At 41.4% G+C, this 22,513-nt stretch overlaps 1 protein-coding gene across 5 annotated transcripts in view; it reads left to right on the forward strand.

The window, feature by feature from the left end:
• Positions 1-22,513, forward strand: part of sec24b (SEC24 homolog B, COPII coat complex component) — a 125,872-nt gene that overhangs the window by 83,540 nt on the left and 19,819 nt on the right. For 3 of the 5 annotated variants that reach the window (XM_062040042.1, XM_062040039.1, XM_062040041.1), the window contains exons 3-8: positions 2,743-2,868; positions 8,794-8,937; positions 9,628-9,711; positions 18,207-18,370; positions 18,451-18,635; positions 18,714-18,816. In XM_062040042.1, the coding sequence (XP_061896026.1) occupies positions 2,743-2,868; positions 8,794-8,937; positions 9,628-9,711; positions 18,207-18,370; positions 18,451-18,635; positions 18,714-18,816 (806 nt within the window). The remainder of the gene's footprint in view (positions 1-2,742; positions 2,869-8,793; positions 8,938-9,627; positions 9,712-18,206; positions 18,371-18,450; positions 18,636-18,713; positions 18,817-22,513) is intronic. The other 2 variants (XM_062040040.1, XM_062040043.1) reach the window with 2 other exon arrangements.

The raw sequence follows: 22,513 nt of genomic DNA on the forward strand, positions 1-22,513 counted from the left end.
AAGCAGCTTGTTAAGACTCTAGCTTAGAAACTCGTTCGGTACACCTCCAAACTGAACCGAAACCCCCGTACCGAAACGGTTCGATACAAATACACGTACCGTTACACCCCTAGTATCAGGGAGGTGTAGCGAATTTTATAGACTAGGCTCAGTACAAGTTGTTTTATTCTGTCCTCCACCCTGAGCTAGCCCACTTTGGAGAAGTGGGTAGGAGTTAGGTGTGATCTGGGGTGGAGGTCTAGAAGTAACCTGACTAGCTTGTTCGGGGATGTTTGGAGTCTTGATTTGAGGGTTTTGGAGGTGCTGGGGTACCAGGAGGTGCATGCGTAATCGAAAAATGGTTGATTGAGAGTTCCCGCTAGAATCTTCATGGTGCTTTTGTTGACCAGAGAGAAGATTCTGTAGAGAAATCTTGTTCGTTGGTTGACCTTTTTGATTACCTTGGTTGCCATTTTATCACAGGAAAGATTAGCCTCTAGAATGGAACCTAGGTAGGTGACCTCATCTTTCCTGGTGATAACAATGTCACCCACTTTTATAGTGAAGTCACTGCTGGTTTGCGGCCGAGCGGTGCACTCCTTTTTTTGGAGAGCAGTGCAAAAAGAGGCAACAAAAAAGTTAAGACAAGACAAAGAAGCAAGCGGGAGAGGAAAGGGGAGTGTCCGCCCTCGATGACTGCCAGTGAGAAATGTTGATAATCCATTCCGGTTTATGACTTCAGTTGTAGAAAATACGATTTTCAAATTAAAAAGAATTAACTTAAAAATCGAAGCTACGTAGCTTAACTACATGTCCCAGTAGCTTGGCAGTAGCGTTGCCACTTTTTATACAAATAGCGATTTCCATAGCTTAGCTATTTTTAGACCCATGTATCGATTAGCTAAGCTACATGCTACAAAAGACGAGCGAGGGAGAAGAGAAAGAGAATTGGACTAGTGCAACTCCAAAGGCAGTGGACAAAATATACGGGTAAAATCAATGATTGCTTGGTTGGTTAAAAATGATGACTCACGATTGCTTAAGACTAGGGCAAAACATTAGGGACAGGCCAATCAGAGGCAAGATAGGGCCGGTCATCGAACCAGGAAGGGAAATCACTACAGACATCCCAAATGACGACGAGAGAGTCTGAGAAGAGAAAGGAGAATCCATCCATCCATTTTCTACCGCTTGTCCCTTTCGGGTTCGCGAGGGGTCGCTGGAGCCTATCTCAGCTGCATTCAGGCGGTAGGCGGGGTACACCCCGGACAAGTCGCCACCTCAACACAGGGCCAACACAGATAGACAACATTCACACTCACATTCACACACTAGGGCCAAATGAGTGTTGCCAATCAACCTATCCCCAGGTGCATGTCTTTGGAGGTGGGAGGAATTCAAGCAAAATGTACGACGAAGTGAGGAAGATCATAGCCACACAATTAAGTAAAGTCACTTACTTGGCGCTGACCACTTCTAGCAGGACCACAGAACAGTGTAACAGTCCATTACATCGTCGACTGGGAATTAAAAAGTGCCTGCCTGCAAATGCAATTTTTATCAGAGTTTGATACATGTCGTATTATTTGCACAGCTATGTTATTTATTTTACGTAGAAATAATATTTTTCGATTTTATTTATGTTATGTAATTCTGTGCTACTTAAACCGTTTCTTTTCTGTGCTGTTGATACTAGAGATGTCCGATAATGGCTTTTTTGCCGATATTCCGATATTGTCCAACTCTTAATTACCGATTCCGATATCAACCGATACAGATATATACAGTTGTGGAATTAACACATTATTATGCCTAATTTTGTTGTGATGCCCCGCTGGATGCATTAAACAATGTAACAAGGTTTTCCAAAATAAATCAACTCAAGTTATGGAAAAAAATGCCAACATGGCACTGCCATATTTATTATTGAAGTCACAAAGTGCATTTTTTTTTTTTTTAACATGCCTCAAAACAGCAGCTTGGAATTTGGGACATGCTCTCCCTGAGAGAGCATGAGGAGGTTGAGGTGGACGGGGTTGAGGTGGGCAGGGTTTTGGGTAGGGGGCAGTGGGGGTTGTATATTGTAGCGTCCCGGAAGAGTTAGTGCTGCAAGGGGTTCTGGGTATTTGTTCTGTTGTGTTACGGTGCGGATGTTCTCCCGAAATGTGTTTGTCATTCTTGTTTGGTGTGGGTTCACAGTGTGGCGCACATTTGTAACAGTGTTAAAGTTGTTTATACGCTCACCCTCAGTGTGACCTGTATGGCTGTTGATCAAGTATGCATTGCATTCACTTGTGTGTGTGAAAAGCCGTAGATATTATGTGACTGGGCCGGCACGCAAAGGCAGTGCCTTTAAGGTTTATTGTCGCTCTGTACTTCTCCCTACGTCCGTGTACACAGCGGCGTTTTAAAAAGTCATAAATTTTACTTTTTGAAACCGATACCGATCATTTCCGATATTACGTTTTAAAGCATTTATCGGCCGATAATATCGTCAGTCCGATATTATCGGACATCTCTAGTTAATACCCATCTTGACTAACTGGGTTAATAAAAGTGCCACTGGCTGTTTAAAGTACAGTTGTCATTCACTTCAATTTCAGTGAATCTCGCTCAAAAATGAATATAAAATGTATACTTTCACAGAAATATAAATCAAGATATATATCGAATATTGAGTTTAAGCAAAAATATATTGATATATACTTTTTCGTCCATATCGCCCAGCCCTACTGTTAAGTCCTGCTGTCTGTTTACAAACAGCCCACCAACACTACGACCACCAGGCCTCTCTCAACTACGACTCCTTCGGCGGGAGTGCGAACGGAGAGCGACCGCCTTCAGGAACCTCCTCTACGTCAGTCCATTCTTCACCGGGCCACAATCAAGGTAAATGGACATAACGTGATCCCTCACATTTACTGTCCATCATTGTGTCTTTATTAGTAGACACTATAAGCTATCTTTTTTTTTTCTTCTGTATGTGGTTGTGCTTGAAGTGTACTTTGATTTCCATATGTTAACTATTACCTCCGCTTCAAATGTGCTGATATGAGTGTTAACAGGGCGATGTTTTTGAAATAATGGCGACCAGTTTGCTGTTATTAATAATGATGATTATAATTTCATTATTATTGTTATTATTATTACAGTGTTTTTACGCAAGTACAGTTGTAGTATTGTTACTGACAATTAAAAACGTGTATACAGTGGTACCAAGGTTTGCATTTATCCGTTGCAAAAAGTCCTGCAAAGACTGAATCGTATGAAAACCAAAGCATTTTTTCACATAAGAAATAAACGGTAACAACATTGTATATTAAGAAAATCCAAAGAAATTGTTTCAAACACCCAAAACAATTTTAAAGCGAATGCGTATAGAATGCAAAAAACATTGTAAAGTACATATAAATTATTAGAATTAGAAGTTTAAGTCTTTGATTTGATTCAATTTGATTATGATTACAATTAAGGCGCTACGATTCGATTAAAAATTGATTATTGATGCATCTTTAATTTATGTATATTGATGCAGTTTTCAATTTCTTTTCGTGATGAGGTGGCGACTTGTCCAGGGTGTACCCCGCCTTCCGCCTGAATGCAGCTGAGATAGGCTCCAGCACCCCCGTGACCCCAAAAGGGACAAGCGGTAGAAAATGGATTGGATGGATGGATGGATAAATAAGTGTATATCACTTGCAAACGAAAAAAAACAACTATTCATTTGGATTAAAAAATATTTAAATCATTTCCCATATTTATGAAAGTAATGAAAATTGTGTGCAAAACTGGACCATATAATAAAGTAGCTGGTCGGATCCCTTGGTGAGGTGGCTCGCTGAAGTCAGACAAATTTTAGAACTGTTTGCATTCCTTTATTTGCAATAAATAAATCGATTATTGACGTTTACTAATCGATTCTATAATCGTCCATGTCCGAATTGCGATGCATCTAAAAATCTATTTTTTTTCCACACACCTCGAATTATAATGTATTTACATTTTTATTAAATTATAACAAATCAAATGAATAGACAAACATTTAACATCAGCTTTACCTTTTATTTAAGACTCCTGTTGGTAAAAATGGTGATAAAGCAGAGAGGGGGTAGGGCAGAAGACATCCAACTGTGTACTTTACTACAAGTTCTCTTCATAATTCAATTGTGTTCCTCAACTTCTTTGTCAAAGTGCTAGCACTCGCAACTTTTTTTGGCCCCATGATGGCTTATTTTGCAAGAGAAATTAACACTTACACTACCGTTTAAAAGTTTGGGGTCACATTGAAATGTCCTTATTTTTGAAGGAAAAGCACTGTACTTTTCAATGAAGATAACTTTAAACTAGTCTTAACTTTAAAGAAATACACTCTATACATTGCTAATGTGGTAAATGACTATTCTAGCTGCAAATGTCTGGTATTTGGTGCAATATCTACATAGGTGTATAGAGGCCCATTTCCAGCAACTATCACTCCAGTGTTCTAATGGTACAATGTGTTTGCTCATTGGCTCAGAAGGCTAATTGATGATTAGAAAACCCTTGTGCAATCATGTTCACACATCTGAAAACAGTTTAGCTCGTTACAGAAGCTACAAAACTGACCTTCCCTTGAGCAGATTGAGTTTTTGGAGCATCACATTTGTGGGGTCAATTAAACGCTCAAAATTGCCAGAAAAAGAGAACTTTCATCTGAAACTCGACAGTCTATTCTTGTTCTTAGAAATGAAGGCTATTCCACAAAATTGTTTGGGTGACCCCAAACTTTTGAACGGTAGTGTATGTTGTTTTTCACTCGATTCTGCGGAACAATATTCAAAAAGAGTAGTTTGTTACGTGCAATGTTTGGCCATTCAATAACCAAAAAGCAGAAATGTAATCATACGAGGTACCCACTGTATTCCTTTAATATTGTACTTCATATACATTTATTTATGTTGTTTTTATGCCTTTTTAAAAGCTCTATGCTCTTTATTCAATAATCTTAAGGGGCAAATGTTTACTTTCCTGATTCACACCACCACTATATGGTTTTTTAAAGTAAGGCTGGACAAATCATCCGATTTTGATTTCGATTATGGCTTCTCAAGATCATGAAAATCTAATAATAAAAATTTTTTAAAAAAAGCTTAATGGGCCGCACAGCGTGCATGCAATTCCTGGAGCTTGTGACGGTGAAACAGATGAGGAGCGAATTAATAAAAACAGAGCAAGTCTACTCAAAGTCTGGGATCTCACCATGGTTTCTACTTATTTGACAGAGCGTTAGTATGCCTAATCACTATTCATTAAAGGCCTACTGAAAGCCACTACTACCGACCACGCAGTCTGATAGTTTATATATCAATGATGAAATCTTAACATTGCAACACATGCCAATACGGCCGGGTTAACTTATAAAGTGCAATTTTAAATTTCCCGGGGAACTTCCGGTTGAAAACGTCTATGTATGATGACGTATGCGCGTGACGTCAATGGTTGAAACGGAAGTATTCGGACACATTGTATCACAATACAAACAGCTCTGTTTTCATCGCAAAATTCCACAGTATTCTGGACATCTGTGTTGGTGAATCTTTTGCAATTTGTTTAATGAACAATGGAGACTGCAAAGAAGAAAGCTGTAAGTGGGATCCGTGTATTAGCGGCTGGCTGCAGCAACACAACCAGAAGGACTTTGAGTTGGATAGCAGACACGCTAGCCGCCGACCGCATCGATGATCGGGTAAAGTCCTTCGTCGCTCCGTCGATCGCTGGAACGCAGGTGAGCAAGGGTGTTGATGAGCAGATGAGGGCTGGCGTAGGTGGAGCGCTAATGTTTTTATCATAGCTCTGACAAGGTCCCGTAGCTAAGTTAGCTTCAATGGCGTCGTTAGCAACAGCATTGCTAGGCTTCGACAGGCGGCACAGCATTAACCGTGTGGTTACAGGTCTAGTGTTTGGTTCGGTGTCTCCTGATAGTAGTATTGTTGATCTTCTGTCTATCCTTCCAGTCAGGGGCTTATTTCTTTTGTTTCTATCTGAATTTAAGCACGATGCTATCACGTTAGCTCCGTAGCTAAAGTGCTTCACCGATGTATTGTAGTGGAGATAAAAGTCACTGAATGTCCATTTCGCGTTCTCGACTCTCATTTTCCAGAGGTTATAGTATCCGAGGTGGTTTAAAATACAAATCCGTGATCCACAATAGAAAAAGGAGAAAGTGTGGAATCCAATGAGCCCTTTTACCTAAGTTACGGTCAGAGCGAAAAAAGATACGTCCTGCACTGCACTCTAGTCCTTCAATCTCACGTTCCTCATCCACAAATCTTTCATCCTCGCTCAAATTAATGGGGTAATCGTCGCTTTCTCGGTCCGAATCGCTCTCGCTGCTGGTGTAAACAATGGGGAAATGTGAGGAGCCCTTCAACCTGCGACGTCACGCTACTTCCGGTACAGGCAAGGCTTTTTTTTATCAGCGACCAAAAGTTGCGAACTTTATCGTCGATGTTCTCTACTAAATCCTTTCAGCAAAAATATGGCAATATCGCGAAATGATCAAGTATGACACATAGAATGGATCTGCTATCCCCGTTTAAATAAAAAAAATTCATTTCAGTAGGCCGTTAAACTTAACCCAAAAAAAGTAAAAATTGATTTCTGCATTTATATGACTGCGGACGGACGGAGTCACATAATTGGCCGATAAAACTAAATTGGCTGTTAAACGCTGAATATCAGGGAAATTTACATAAATGTAAGTGAAATGCTGTCATTGTGAGGAGAATGAACATCGGTTTTGTAAATAATCATTTTTTTCCCCCAACACAACCATTCTCTCCGTCCTAACACAACAATGTCGAGACAGCCCCTTGAAACAGCGACTAAACTACAAAGCTAAAGCTGGCAAGAACAACCCATACACCCACAACACATCTCATCTGCTTGTGTTGTTGTGAACGACATCGTCGATTTAACAACAGAGCGGTCATATAGTTCGTAAAGGATAGTTTTTGGCGATACAAGTACTTTGCTGGCCTCATTGACGACGGGATTAAATTAGTCATTTGTGAACTAGGGGTGCAACGATTAGTCGACATTGTCGAGAACAAAATTTGTCATCATTTGTGTTTATCCGGGGGGAAGCTTGCAAAAACATTGCCGGTGATAACATGTAAAGTGTGGGAACATTTCCTTCTATTCTTGTTAAAGACATGAGTACCTTGCTCATTTTGCAAAGCGGACCTTGTTTTTAATGGCAGTACATTGTGATACACGAGCATCATTTAAAGCGAAGGCATGATGTCGCACGTCTGTACCCTTGCTAGCTAGCTAACAAGTGCAGTTGTGTGAAAAATAACTATCATTTTAGCCAAAGTCAGCAGGCTAAACGTTTTCTACATGCGTCAATTTGCAATGCAATAAAAAAGACACAACAACAAACGCTAATCGCGCACACACAGACAGTTATCAAGAACCAATGCGGAGGTATCATAAGCCACACCCACAACACATCTCATCTGCCTGTGTTGTTGTGAACAACATCATCGATGTAAGATCAACGTACAAACAGCAGTTGCAACTTGAGAGGTGCGGTCTTTTTTTTTTGCAGCCTCATATTGTCTCCTTACTGGTCAAGTTGAGCACAGCAAACTTCCTCCCTTCACAATAACAGCGCTGTGCGCCACATCCTTTTCTGACCGGCTAACAAAATAAAGGGTTAAAAAAAGTACCTTACACAAGCATAATGTACTTAAAGCACTTATTGATACATTTACACAATTACTATGCTTTGACCTAAAATACTGGTCAAAATTGTCCAAAAATGTATTGCACCAATAAGTGAGAATTTTTGCATTTAATTAACAAAAACATTTTTTAATTCACTTTTATTTGACACAAAAGCACAAACCTTATGGTGGTAAAATAAGTGTAAAAGGTAAACAACGGAATTAAAAACTGTAAAACAGAGTTCTATTGTTTTTATATTGCTATTATTTAAGTATTGTTATTTATGTATTGTTACCCCTATTAATATTTTACTCAATGTGTTTTTTTAGTTACCGTATTTTTCGGACTATAAGTCGCAGTTTTTTTCATAGTTTGGCCGGGGGTGCGACTTATACTCAGGAGCGACTTATGTGTGAAATTATTAACACATTACCGTAAAATATCAAATAATATTATTTAGCTCATTCACGTAAGAGACTAGACGTATAAGATTTCATGGGATTTAGCGATTAGGAGTGACAGATTGTTTGGTAAACGTATAGCATGTTCTATATGTTATAGTTATTTGAATGACTCTTACTATAATATGTTACGTTAACATACCAGGCACCTTCTCAGTTGGTTATTTATGCCTCATATAACGTACACTTATTCAGCCTGTTGTTCACTATTCTCTATTTATTTTAAATTGCCTTTCAAATGTGTATTCTTGGTGTTGGGTTTTATCAAATAAATTTCCCCAAAAAATGCGACTTATACTCCAGTGCGACTTATATATGTTTTTTCCCTTCTTTATTATGCATTTTTGGCCGGTGCGACTTATACTCCGGAGCGACTTATACACTGAAAAATACGGTACTCATTTATATTTAAATTTGAGTTTTGGTGGTACAATACATACTCATGTTTTTGAATGAATTAATAATCATGTCATTATACATGACTACAGTATCAATCAAAATAATCTTGATTATTTTTGCCATGATCGTCCAGCCCTACTTTAAAGTGAAGACTCCAAATATACGCTGCACGTAAGAAGTTGAATGCATTATCACTTCCACTCGTCTTCTGCCCATGTCCTCGCCACCCATCCCCCGTGTCTAGCAGGCGCCCAATATGGATATGTTGCTAATAGTGGAGCTAGCTCCGCCTCTGCCGCCGCCTCAGGTCCGGCCGCGGGCCCCTCATCCTCCAGCTCGGACGATGAGGATGACGACGACGAGGATGATGATGAGGATGAGGAAGCAGGTCTGGTTTAGACTTTTCCTCGCCACAAACCTAATCCATCCCCACCCAAAGCTTCCAAACCCCCTCAATGTTAGCATTTGTTCGTCATTCTCTCTACTCTACTCCCTCTCCCTCCCGCTGACCTCCATATTCACCAACTCATCTTTCTCCCCCCTAAGAGACTTCAACCGGCATTTGGAAAAATTGGAAAGAACTGAACACTTGTTGATAAATACAACTCTCACTCATAGAAATAATTTATTTCATGCAATTCCTTCGACCAGCTAATATATAACATACAAGTAAACGCATATTCTTGCTTTAAATCTTCCAGGAGTAGTCTTACAAGAGGTTTAGCCGTCCCAATGGCTTCCCAGAGCACATAATCCACTACAGTAAATTTGCTGGTCCGCTAATTGGATTATTGGAGCTTCTCTTCGCTTGTCATTTAGGATTGTTCTTGAAAAGATAATCTGAGAAGAATACATTCATTGTTCCTCTTCTTTCTTTTTACCCGAGAGGTTCCAAAAGATGCACAACTATGTGACAAATCAAAAGCAAGCCTAACAATAACATTCCAATTCCAATAGTTTAAGATGTGACAATCCTTCAAACTTCTCCCTTTTCCATCTTTTCATTTCCCTGCATGGTTATTGTTCCCTTTTGTTCATTTTTAATAACGCCCATGTTGTTTCACTGTGATGCTTTCAGGCGGCGACACGTCATCTTCCACCACTGGCAGCGCGTCTCCGGTGCCCAACAGCTACGATTCCCTGGAAGGAGGCAACTATCCAGGTACCACTTTTGCACTCAATCTGCTGTTCATGCAGATGAGTTTCATTAATATAATACTGTGCATATGGAAAAATTCACCGCTCGGTCTGTTGCTTTAATGGTCTTTTTATCACTATTGTTTTTTTCTAAATAGATACATATATACAAAACCAGTGAAGTTGGCACGTTGTGTAAATGGTAAATACAAACCGAATACAATGATTTGCAAATCCTTTTCAACTTATATTCAATTGAATAGACTGCAAAGACAATATATTTAATGTTCCAACTGAGAAATTTATTTCTTTTTTGCAAATAATCATTAACTTAGAATTTAATGGCAGCAACACTTTGCTAAAAAGTTGGCACAGGGGCATTTTTACCACTGTGTTACATAGCCTTTCCTTTTAACAACACTCGGTAAACGTTTGGGAACTGAGGAGACCAGTTTTTGAAGATTTTCCGGTGGAAGTCTTTCCCATTCTTGCTTGATGTACAGCTTAAGTTGTTCAACAGTCCGGGGGTCTCCGTTGTGGTATTTTAGGCTTCATAATGCGCCACACATTTTCAATGGGAGACAGGTCTGGACTACAGGCAGGCCAGTCTAGTACCCGCACTCTTTTACTATGAAGCCACGTTGATGTAACACGTGGCTTGTCATTGTCTTGCTGTCCATGATAACGTTGCTTGGATGGCAACATATGTTGCTCCAAAACCTGTATGTACCGTATTTTCCGCACTATAAGGCGCACCTTTTTGATTGATTGATTGAGACTTTTATTAGTAGGTTGCACAGTGAAGTACATATTCCGTACAATTGACCACTAAATGGTAACACCCGAATAAGTTTTTCAACTTGTTTAAGTCGGGGTCCACTTAAATTGATTCATGATACAGATATATACTATCATATATACTATCATCATAATACAGTCATCACACAAGATAATCACATTGAATTATTTACATTATTTACAATCAGGAGTGTGGAGGGGGGGTGTGGTGGGGGGGTGGGGATATGGACATCAAGTAGTGGACATAGAGAGAGAGAGAGAGAGAGAGAGAGAGAGAGAGAGAGAGAGAGAGAGAGAGAGAGATCAGAAGGCATAAGAAAAAGAATCTGCATTTGATTGTTTACATTTGATTATTAGCAATCCGGGGAGGGTGTTAGTTTAGGGTTGTAGCTGCCTGGAGGTGAACTTTTATAGCGGTTTTGAAGGAGGATAGAGATGCCCTTTCTTTTATACCTGTTGGGAGCGCATTCCACATTGATGTGGCATAGAAAGAGAATGAGTTAAGACCTTTGTTAGTTCGGAATCTGGGTTTAACGTGGTTAGTGGAGCACCCCCTGGTGTTGTGGTTATGGCGGTCATTTACGTTAAGGAAGTAGTTTGACATGTACTTCGGTATCAGGGAGGTGTAGCGGATTTTATAGACTAGGCTCAGTGCAAGTTGTTTAACTCTGTCCTCCACCTTGAGCCAGCCCACTTTAGAGAAGTGGGTAGGAGTGAGGTGGGATCTGGGGTGGAGGTCTAGAAGTAACCTGACTAGCTTGTTCTGAGATGTTTGGAGTTTAGATTTGAGGGTTTTGGAGGTGCTAGGGTACCAGGAGATGCATGCGTAATCGAAAAAGGGTTGAACGAGAGTTCCCGCCAGAATCCTCAAGGTGCTTTTGTTGACCAGAGAGGAAATTCTGTAGAGAAATCTCGTTCGTTGGTTAACCTTTTTGATTACCTTGGTTGCCATTTTATCACAGGAAAGGTTAGCCTCTAGAATGGAACCTAGGTAGGTGACCTCATCTTTCCTGGTGATGACACTGTCACCTACTTTTATGGTGAAGTGATTGACTCTCTTAAGTTTGATGTGGGACCCAAACAGGATGGATTCTGTTTTACCCAAGTGGATGGATAGCTTGTTGTCAGCGAGCCAGGTGCAAGTTCTACAGAGCTCAGCACTGAGGATTTTCTCCACCTGTGACTTGTCCTTGCCGGATACCAGCAGGGCAGAGTCATCCGCAAACAAAAACAATTCACAGTCACATGCCGATGACATGTCGTTTATGTATATTAGGAACAGTAAAGGTCCCAATATACTGCCTTGGGGGACTCCACAGCTCACCGAGAGGGGGGGGGACACGGTGCCGTTCACCTCTACTACCTGCTCCCTCCCCTCCAAGTAAGACTGCATCCAGCTCCAAGAGGTTTTGTTAAATCCGATTGCTCTGAGCTTATCCAACAGTATAGCATGGTTAACGGTGTCAAAGGCCTTCTGAAGGTCCAGCATGACCATGCCGCAGTATTTGCCCGCGTCCACCTCATGTTTGATGTGGTCGGTCAGATAGAGAAGGCATGTGTCAGTGGAGTGGTTAGTTCTGAAGCCGGATTGGAATTTGTACATGAGTTTATTAGTGGCAAGGTAACTATCGACCTGTTCATAAACTATTTTCTCCATTACTTTCGAAATGGAGCTGAGAATAGAAACAGGTCGGTAGTTGCCAGGTTCCAATTTGCTTCCTTTTTTAAAGAGGGGAGTTACTCTTGCTATCTTAAAATCTTTTGGTACTTGGCCTTGTGTAATTGATAGGTTTATTATGTGCGTGATGATCGGGGCAATGATGGAGGCAGAGTCCCTGAGGAATCTGGAGGGAATATTATCAAGGCCGGTGGCCTTGTTAGGGTGGAGCGCGCTCAATTTTTTAAACACCTCATCAGCTGTGACCATTTCTAATTTGAAATCATTGTTGGATACTCCTAGCTTTCTGTAGAAGGCTTTAATGTGTTCTACACCAAAGCGACCAGAGTGGTGGGACAGCTTGTTGACAAGAGTTGCAGCTATGCTGGTGAAAAAGGCGTTAAGTCTGCTAGCTACCTCCATTTTGTCTGTAATGAGGGAGTCACCCTCCTTGATGCTGATGTTGGTGAGTCTTGTTTTAAGTTTCTGGCTGCAACCAGGAAGCTGGTTGTTGAGAATTTTCCAGAGCTCACGTGGCTTATTCGTGTTTTCCTCTATTTTGTCGTTAATGTAATTTTTTTTTAAGGATTTAGTCAGGTTGGTTGACTTATTTCTTAATTTATTGCATTGCTTTTTGAGAGTTGAAAGGAGTAATTTGAGGTTGATATTATTGGGTTGTTTATCTACTTCTGTTTTACATTTTTGGTATTCAGAGTATTTCCTGTCTCTGTCTTTTATGGCAGCTAATAGGTCCGGATTCATCCATGGTTCCGAGCGGGCTTTGATCCTGACTGTTTTCACGGGAGCCATGTCATTTAGTATCTTTAGGAACGCCGTTTTGAAGCGATCCCAAGCGACATCGACCAGGTTGCTCGCGAGCACAGGGGACCAGTCCCACTCATCTAATTTTAAATTGAAATTGTCATTGGAGTATTTTTTGAGGGATCTGGATTGGGCTGTTATGTGGCCATTGGCTTTAGGTTTAGCTATTTTACGGGTGCAGAAGGTTAGATAGTGGTCGCTAAGACCACAGATCATGACCCCACTATTTTTTATTTTAGGCCGGTCTGAAGTGAGAATGAGATCTATGGTTGATTGGGTGGAATCACACACCCTTGTGGGTAGCGCTATTAGCTGGGAAAGACCGTGCAGATTACAAAACTTGCTGAAGGATCTGAAGACAGGCGCATCTTTGCGTTGAATATCTGTGTTCAGATCCCCAGTTATAATTTTCTCCATGTTGTCTGTCCCCGCCAAGCATTCTTCCAAAGCCCCATAGAAATCACTCTGATTAGGGGGTCTATAAACAGTCCCTATTAGTACCGGCTTAGCATTTTTAAATTTGATTTCCGCCCACACAGATTCCAGGTTATTGTGGTTAAGATCAGTGCGAGTTATGTATTTAATATCCTGGTGAATATACATACAAACGCCCCCACCGTGTTTATTCCTATCCTTTCTGATAACCGAAAAGTTTTGTATTTCTATCTCTGAGTCAGAAATACTTTGATCAAATTTGGTTTCAGAGAAACACAAGATTTTTACCTTCGTGTTGAGGAACATTTCTCTGATTTGGTCGAGTTTGGCTCCAGAGAGGCTGTTCACATTAAGGTGGATGATGTGTAGTCCACTGGAACCAAAAAGAGCATCAGAGTCCGCTGTGTTGTGGTACTGACCAGAAAAATTGTTGGTTATTATTGCTGTTGCAGTTGAAGAGCAAGGAGAGAGAGGAGAGAGAGGCATATTGATCGTCCTCCAGGTGAAGGGGGAGGGAGAGAAAGGGGGAGGGGAGGGAGAGGGAGGAGGAGGCCAGGTAGGGTTGCTGGGGGATGGGTTGGGTTTCCTTTTGGCGGGCTTTTTTGAAGACAAAGAGAAAGAGAATAACGAAAATGTTTGTGTAAAGGCGCCTCTAAATCCTGTGTATGGCGCGTCCTCGGCCGTCCGGGACCGGGGAGAGGTCGCGTGGACCCCCGCCATCTCGTGCAGTTCCCCGCAATCACCGATGTCTGGGTCGCCGTCCACCGCAGCCGCCGCGTCGTTCACCGCCGCTGAGTCGCTGCCTTCTCTGATGACTGGGTCGTCCTCCACCGCCGCCGCCGAGCCTCCGACCGTGTCGATGAACGGGGCGAAGTCCTCCGCCGAGCCGCCGACCGCAGGAGCACAGGTGAGCTTGAGCTGAGACGAGCCGGTAGCCGAGTTAGCTTCGATGGCGACGCTAGCAGTAGCATTGCTAGTCTTCGCCAGTCGGGACAACATTAACCGTGTTGTTGCAGGTCCAGGGTTGAGTTCAGTGTCTCCTGATAGTAGAAGTAATAGTAGTATTATTGACTTTCTGTCTATCCTTCCAGTCAGGGGCATGTTTCTTCTGCCTCGATGTGCAGACAAGCACGATGCTAACACGTTAGCTCCGAAGCCAAGGTGCTTCGCCGATATATTGTCGTGGAGATAAAAGTCACTGTGTATGTCCATTTCGCGTTCTCGACTCTCATTTTCAAGAGGGTAGAGTATCCGAGGAGGTTTAAAATATAAATCCGTAATCCACAGTAGAAAAAGGAGGAAGTGTGGGATAATCCGAGCAGTTGTTTGGATTCCCGATCGGGAGCGAAAGAGGGTGCGACCGCTCATCTCGGCGTCAATCACGCACCTAAAAACCTCCAATTTCCTCAAAAGCTGACAGTGCGCCTTATAATCCGGTGCGCCTTATATATGGACCAATATTGAGCCACAACGGGTCTCGCGGCTACGGTTACTACGCTGACTTCATTTTCCCCTTTCTACGGCTGCTTACCGTAGAAGAAGAAGCGCTTCTTCTTCTACGGGGGAAAATGAAGTCGGCGGCTGCTTACCGTAGAAGAATAACTTCTTCTGCTACGGGGGAAAATGAAGTCCCGTAGTTGCGAGACCTAAACTTTATGTAAAGACCCAAAAATGGCTCCTATTAAGAGACACACTTACGACGCAGAGTTTAAACTCAAGGCGATCAGTCACGCAGTAGAACACGGGAATAGAGCAGCAGCGAGAGAATTTAACATTAACAAATCAATGGTGCGGAAGTGGAGGAAGCAACATGATGACCTGCGCCAAGTAAAGAAGACTATACAGAGTTTCCGAGGGAACAAAGCGAGATGGCTACAGTTGGAGGACAATCTCGAACAGTGGGTTGTTGAACAGAGAGCAGCAAGTAGAAGTGTCAGTACAATCACTATTTGTTTTGTTGACATTCCCTTTAGCGCAGCTCCATCTAATGGATGCATAACGTAACCCCAGCCTCTATTCTATGCGCCTTATAATGCGGTGCGCCTTATATATGAACAACGTTTTAAAATAGACCATTCATTGAAGGTGCGCCTTATAATCCGGTGCGCCTTGTAGTGCGGAAAATACGGTACCTTTTCAGCATTAATGGTGCCCTCACAGATGTGCAAGTTACCCATGCCTTGGGCACTAATACACCCCCATACCATCACAGATGCTGGCTTTTCAACTTTGCGCCTAGAACAGTCTGGATGGTTCTTTTCCTCTTTGGTCCGGAGAACACGACGTCCACAGTTTCCAAAAACAATTTAAAATGTGGGCTCGTCAGACCTCAGATCACTTTTCCACTTTGTATCAGTCCATCTTGGATGAGCTCAGCTAATTATCTCTTGTTAAGTATCTTGTCTTTGCAGTCTATTCAATTGAATATAAGTTGAAAAGGATTTGCAAATCATTGTATTCTGTTTTTATTGTACGATTTACACAATGTGCCAACTTCACTGGTTTTGGGTTTTATAGATACAGTAGATAAAATGTGTCTACTGACATGAAAAGTCATTAGCTTCCTCATCAGGTGGGGTCTTTGTTGCGTTTTCTAGTAAAAAGAGTCAGCATGATGTGAGAAACAGATGGGTGTCAATCTCTGTACCCATGTATTTAAAAGGCTAAACCTGCTCTACAAGCTGGATTTTGAGTGGTTAGAAAAATGGCAATGGTGTTTTTTCGCTGCCCCTACAGCACAACTCCTTAGTTGTGTGATGTTGAGGAAGCCAGTGCAGTGACCTAAGTACTGGACTAATATGGTCGTATTTCCTGGTTCTAGTTAGTACTCCAGCAGCAGCGTTTTGGATGTGTTTAGAGAGCCCAGTGAGAAGGCCATCACAGTAGTCTAACCTACTGGAAACAAAGGCATTGCTTAGTCTTTCTAAGTTTGATTTTGATATTATTCCTCCGATTTTGACAATGTTTTTCAGGTGGTAAAAGCTACCGATGATATTGACTTAATGTGGCTGTTAAAGTTCAAGTCTGAGTCAATTATTACCCCTAGATTAAAGATGAAATAAAACCCTAGTGTGGGGATGTGCAGTCAAGATGTCACGTGACAGTGTCGAAAAGTGTGAGTTTTGCATCCTCTCAGCCGGCTTTGCGTCATAGGCAAATCAAGTTGCACAAATACATTGGTTGGCACCAATGTTCCCTCTAATTTTTCATGTGTGTGAGCAAACGCAAAAACTCCCTGAGCATTCAGTGGAGCCCATGTGAGCAACATCAGACGTGCACACTGTGGCTACACCAGCAGCACACCTGTCCCAAACCTGACTAAATAACAAGTCCAATCTCCATCCATCCATCCATTTTCTACCGCTTGTCCCTTTCGGGGTCGCGGGGGTGCTATCTCAGCCTATCTCAGCTGCATTTGGGCGGAAGGCGGGGTACACCCTGGACAAGTCCCCACCTCATCGCAGGGCCAACACAGATAGACAGACAACATTCTCTTATTATTATAATCAAATGACAGCAGTCATTTCCATGAGGTTATTTTCTAATATAAGTGTTTAGGCCCACTTACAATGACAATAACAAAAAATATTGTTTTTCATGAACTGTGTACTTGTATTGTTTGTCTGGAAATAATTTGTAGCCCTTTCAGACATTGCATTTAGTTCCCATTAAAACATTCACATGTTGCACAATGAGATGTAAGCAGGGGATCATGTGTACATTCCTGCAACTTCCTGTTTGTAAAAAATTTATTTTTATTAGTATTTATGTAATATACTAACAGCATTTCATGATTAATATTTATAAATTAAGATTCCTAATAAATGACACTAGAATAAGCACACATTTGATTGGTAAATCATAGTGTAACGACCTGGAATTACACTTTATGTGTGGTGTTGGAGTTGTCCGACTTTTTGTGTGGCTGTAAACGCATCACTGGCTAAGTGCCATATGTGCATGTGTTGGCGCAAGTGAGAAAGAGCGGGCGGCTGCTGTTGATATAACAAAGTTGGTTTTGGCCTGGTTTGTACTGCAGAAAGTGACCAGTTTTGCTAGGTATAATTTTTTTTACTAATGTTTTGGTGATGTGTTTATGGCCGACAATAAAGAGTTTTGCTCAGTAGAGTGATCGATGGAATTCATATCCTCAAAGCATCTCGACAGACGTTACAATATTTGAACAATGATGACGAAAACTGTTTTCTCTGTCGTGTCCGTGTCGTGTCGAAAATTATGCGCTTTTTTTTTTTATTTGATTTTGTGCGTGGCATAGATTTGCCGTGCGCAGAGGACGCTTGAGCAGTGCGCAATTGCACAGGCGCACACCTTAGAGGGAACATTGGTTAGCACTCATATCAAATAGAGTTGCAGGTTTTGAAAGAGGAATGTTTGCACTCTCTCACCTTTTAACTAATATTTTGGGTTATGTTTTTTGGAAGGGGAATTTCCGTTTGAAACGGAGAATTAGATAATAACGCCATAATAACGTGACTCGAGTCCTCTTTGTACGGGGATGAACTTACAAAACCGGCACGGGACCAAATTTTATTTTTCCCCACTTCCAGGGGTACCCACAAGGTGTCGATTTAGTTTTTACACAAAATGCCTGTCCTGACGCAACTCCAGCTGGTTGTTCGAACCCGGTCCTCTGCTATTAAAGGCAGAAGAGCGCACCATTACATTACCAAATGTGTATGCTTTCTAGATCTCAAGTACCGCCTTGAGTGCCTCCATTTGTGAACCAGTTGACTAGATTACACAATACTGCATATATTTAAGTACACATATTTAATTGTCCCGCGCAGATTCCATGCCACCTTCCGCCAACATGACCAATCAAGCCCCTCCCTACAGTAGCTACGGTTATCCCGGCATGCAGCCAGCCTACAGGCAGGGACCCACCTCGCTGACAAACCCGCCGTCTTCTCAAGACCTGCTTGGCCCATCAGGCTACCAGCCGTACTCCCAGGTCAGGCACCCCTCCTCAGTTGAAATAAGATAAAACGTCAATCTTTAAATGGATGTACGAACTTGTGCGTCTGTGTTCAGCCCTTCCCAAGCCTGTCCCAGCTTTCTGCTGCCCTGGGAGGGCTAAGCGGGGTCCCGGAGTTGGAAGTGGAAGCCCTCAGCCCGCTCAACCTGTTGCAGGAGAAGAACTTGCTGCCTCCAAGGCCCCTGGAAGCACCTGAACCCAACCTGAGCTCTGAGCTGAGGAAGGTCAACTGCAGCCCACAGTACGTACATTCTTCTGACACCTAAATGATGAAGTGATGTCATATATTTAATATAATTCTTGTTTCTTTCCCAAACAGGACAATCAGATGCACCCTAACCAGCATCCCTCAAACTCAGGCTCTTCTCAACAAGGCCAGACTCCCACTCGGCCTCCTCCTTCACCCCTTCAGAGATCTACAGGTGTGATCTGAGCGCCAAAAATACTATTCAACCTCACTTAAATGAGTAACTAAACCACATAAACTAGTTAATGGCTGTATTTTATAACACTTTTTTTTACACTGAAACTTTGCACTTGTCTCACACACCATAATAGATGCAACAGAACACACACAACAAGGTAATGCAATCAAAATCTGTAGAAAGCACCAAAAGCTGTTCCGCATATTAAAGTATTTTCACCAATTTTTGTCTCAAAGGTCCCACAATAGTGTATCAGATGTGTCGTCCAAAATCCAGCCTTGACGCTAGAATGTAGACTGTTTTAAAGTGCTTATAGTAAGCCTGTGCTTTGTGTGTCTGTAGCTTTAATGCTAATAAGCTGTGTTTGTCCACGGGTGTCTCGAAGAAACACAATTTTAAAAGTTTTACAACGTCCACTTTTTACATATACACTGTAACTCTGCGTTTTAAAGGGGAACTACACTTTTTGGACTGTGTGGGTGTCAGGGGGACTGCATTAGAGTGGTTCAGATCCTACCTGTCAGAGAGGTCCTTCTCTGTCAGGCTGGGGGACGCCACCTCTTCTTCTGCTCCGCTTTACTGTGGTGTCCCCCAGGGATCCATTCTAGGCCCCATTCTGTTTTCCTTGTACATTCTCCTTCTTGGAGAGATTTTTAAGAAACATGGAGTGTCTTATCACTTTTATGCAGATGACTGCCAAATGTATATGCCAATTTCAAAAGGCCACGGCCCCCTGACACCCCTTCTCAACTGTCTATGTGATGTCAAGGCTTGGTTAGCCCAGAATTTTTTAATAATGAATGAGGGAAAAACGGAAATTTCAGTTTTTGGTCCGGCCCTCACTGACTTGGGACCATTGCAAAATGATGTGCGTCCCAAAGTCACCAGCCTTGGCGTCACTATAGACAGCGATTTTAAATTTGACAAACAAGTCAATGGCGTTTTAAAATCGTGTTTTTATCATCTTCGTCTTTTAGCAAAGGTAAAACCATTTTTATCTTTTAACCTTTTTGAACAAGTCGTGCATGCTTTTATTTCAAGTCGCCTGGACTACTGCAATGCACTTTATGCTGGCATTAGCCAAAAAGCTCTCTCCCGGTTGCAGTTAGTCCAGAACGCGGCAGCACGACTTTTAACAGGGGCCAGGAAACGTGAGCATATAACCCCAATTCTTCGGAGTTTGCACTGGCTCCCTGTTCATTTTAGAATTGATTTTAAATCCTTGCTGTTTGTTTTAAAAGCTTTACATGGACTGGCACCTCAGTATATCTCGGACCTCATCCAAATTTACACTCCTGCGCGCGCTCTGAGGTCCGAGAGCCAGCTCCAGCTCGTGGTGCCCAGGACGAGACTTAAAACCAGGGGAGACAGGGCCTTCTCTGTGGTCGGCCCTAAACTCTGGAACACTCTGCCCCTCCATGTTCAAACTGCTCCCACAGTGGAGTGTTTTAAGTCTCGTCTTAAGACCCACTTTTATTCTTTGGCTTTTAACACTACGTGAGTTGTGTGGTCTTCTGTCCTCTGTTGTCCTGTGTGGTTAGGGTTAGGGTTATAAATTTTGATGTCTATTTTACTGTTTTAATTGGTTTTACCCTTTAAAATCGTTTTTAATCATATTTATTTTTTATATTGTCTCTGTATTGGTTTTCTATTCATTTATTCTTTGTTTTTATTCAGTCATTGGTGTAGCATAATATTGTTTTTAATATCGTTTTTAATATTGTTTTTAATATTGTTTTTAATATTGTTTTTAACATGGCTGTGCAGCACTTTGGAAACATTCTTGTTGTGTAAATGTGCTATATAAATAAAGTGGATTGGATTGGATTGGATTTTTTTAGTTGTTGGCGCTTTTTGAATGGTTATCGGATTTTATGGGCGGAATAGTAGAGCTCCCGTTGCCTCCATTGTAAGCTGACTTTTATTTAATATTTAGAATGCTTTTTTAATTTATTTAAAAAAAATCCATCCGTTGTCATGTCTTTCATAATGATAGATAGATAGATATATAGATAGGTATTTATTGTCATTGCACAAGTTCAACAAAACTTTGTTTTCAGCACAAACTCGTTCAAGATTAGACAAACAAACAGTGTACAGGGTTACAGAACAGGAACGCTGATGGGTCGCCACAAGGCGCCCCGTGAAGAGGATGGGGAAAAAGGTAAAACGCTGGGGAAGGATGACTAAAAAAATACAATCTAGACTGGGCTCCTAAGGGGGCCCAGTCTGGAGTGGGAAAAAAAACTCCTTAGCAGAACACATATACATATTACAACGTACATCTCGAGATATCTACCAACAGAGGGAAGGGAGTGTGGGGTCATGGTGGTAGGCCGCAGCTCTCAGGCGCTGACCATCCTTCCATCACCCCTATGGAATTTGAGTGAAAATACAATTTGCTTTTCACTCTAAATTGTCTATGACTGGTCCTCAAAAATACTGCGGGGCAAATAGTCTGATGTTATCCAAATCACAAAAGTGTCCACAGTTCTTCCCGCATCCTCCAATCATTTGTGGCAGCTTTGGGGTACACTAGCATACACTAGCATATAGCTACAGGTGTATAAGCTACAGTGCTAACATTACACATTTTAACAGCAGCAGCATGCTAGGTTAACCTGTTCGCTAAAGAAAAACAAAATGATCAAACTTTTATGTCTGTAGCTGACTGACGGCTAGTTGGAGAGCAGGGGTTCTTCACCTTTTTGATCTCGGGGCCCAACCTTTTCACTACAGAGGGCCCTGTGGCACCCGCTCAAATATTAACACTGAATTAGTAATCTTATTCATGTTTTTTAATCGCATTCAATAATTATATCTAACCTACTCAGTTCAGCAGGATAAACCTTGTCAAATGATATGAAGCCATGTGTTTAATCACGAAGATTATTATCAAGGCTTAGGTCAGGCTGATTACAAAAATAAACACTAATCAATTATACTGCAAAAGAAGAGACTCATAAAAACTGATGAAAAAGAGATTTACATACAATTACTCAGTGATGAAATAAATAAATTATTAATAAAAAAACTGGGTAACACTTTAGTATGGGGAACATATTCACCATTAAGTAGTTGCTTATTAAAGTAACAAAGACTTAATTTAGAGTTATTTGGACACTAGGGGAACATATAAGGGTTAGGGTTACTAATAAGCAATAATTCTGAGGTTATTGAGGGAAGACTCTTAGTTAATGGCTTACTGGTTGTATAATAAGGCCATGCAGAATAAGGCATTAATAAGTACTTACTAATGACTAATTAATAGCCAATATGTTACTAATTTGCATGTTAATAAGCAACTAATTAATGGTGAATATGTGTTCCCAATACCAAAAACTATATTGTTTCTTAAATAAGCTGTAAAAAAATGTATAAATGCAGCTTAACCACTTTAGTCAACATTTTTGCACTTGAAAAACTTCTCAATGACTTCTTCTGTTTGTTTGAGATTGTCATTACTGCCACCAGTGGTGTAAAATTGTATTACAGTTAAGTACAGCTCCATCTAGCGGGCGCACACAACCTTATGGTTAAGAAAGGCTGGTGTAGAGTTTTTCCATAGCTGTCCTTTGAAGTAGTGGGCGCATACATCAAGCGGTATCATTGCAAAGAAGAAAGGAGTTTGTTTTTTTTTAGGACGTCTTAATTGTCTACTTGTTTGCTTTTAAGTGGAGCAAACAAGTGAAGG

The sequence above is a fragment of the Entelurus aequoreus genome, linkage group LG28 (genome assembly GCF_033978785.1).
Source record: "Entelurus aequoreus isolate RoL-2023_Sb linkage group LG28, RoL_Eaeq_v1.1, whole genome shotgun sequence".
Lineage (NCBI taxonomy): Eukaryota > Metazoa > Chordata > Actinopteri > Syngnathiformes > Syngnathidae > Entelurus > Entelurus aequoreus.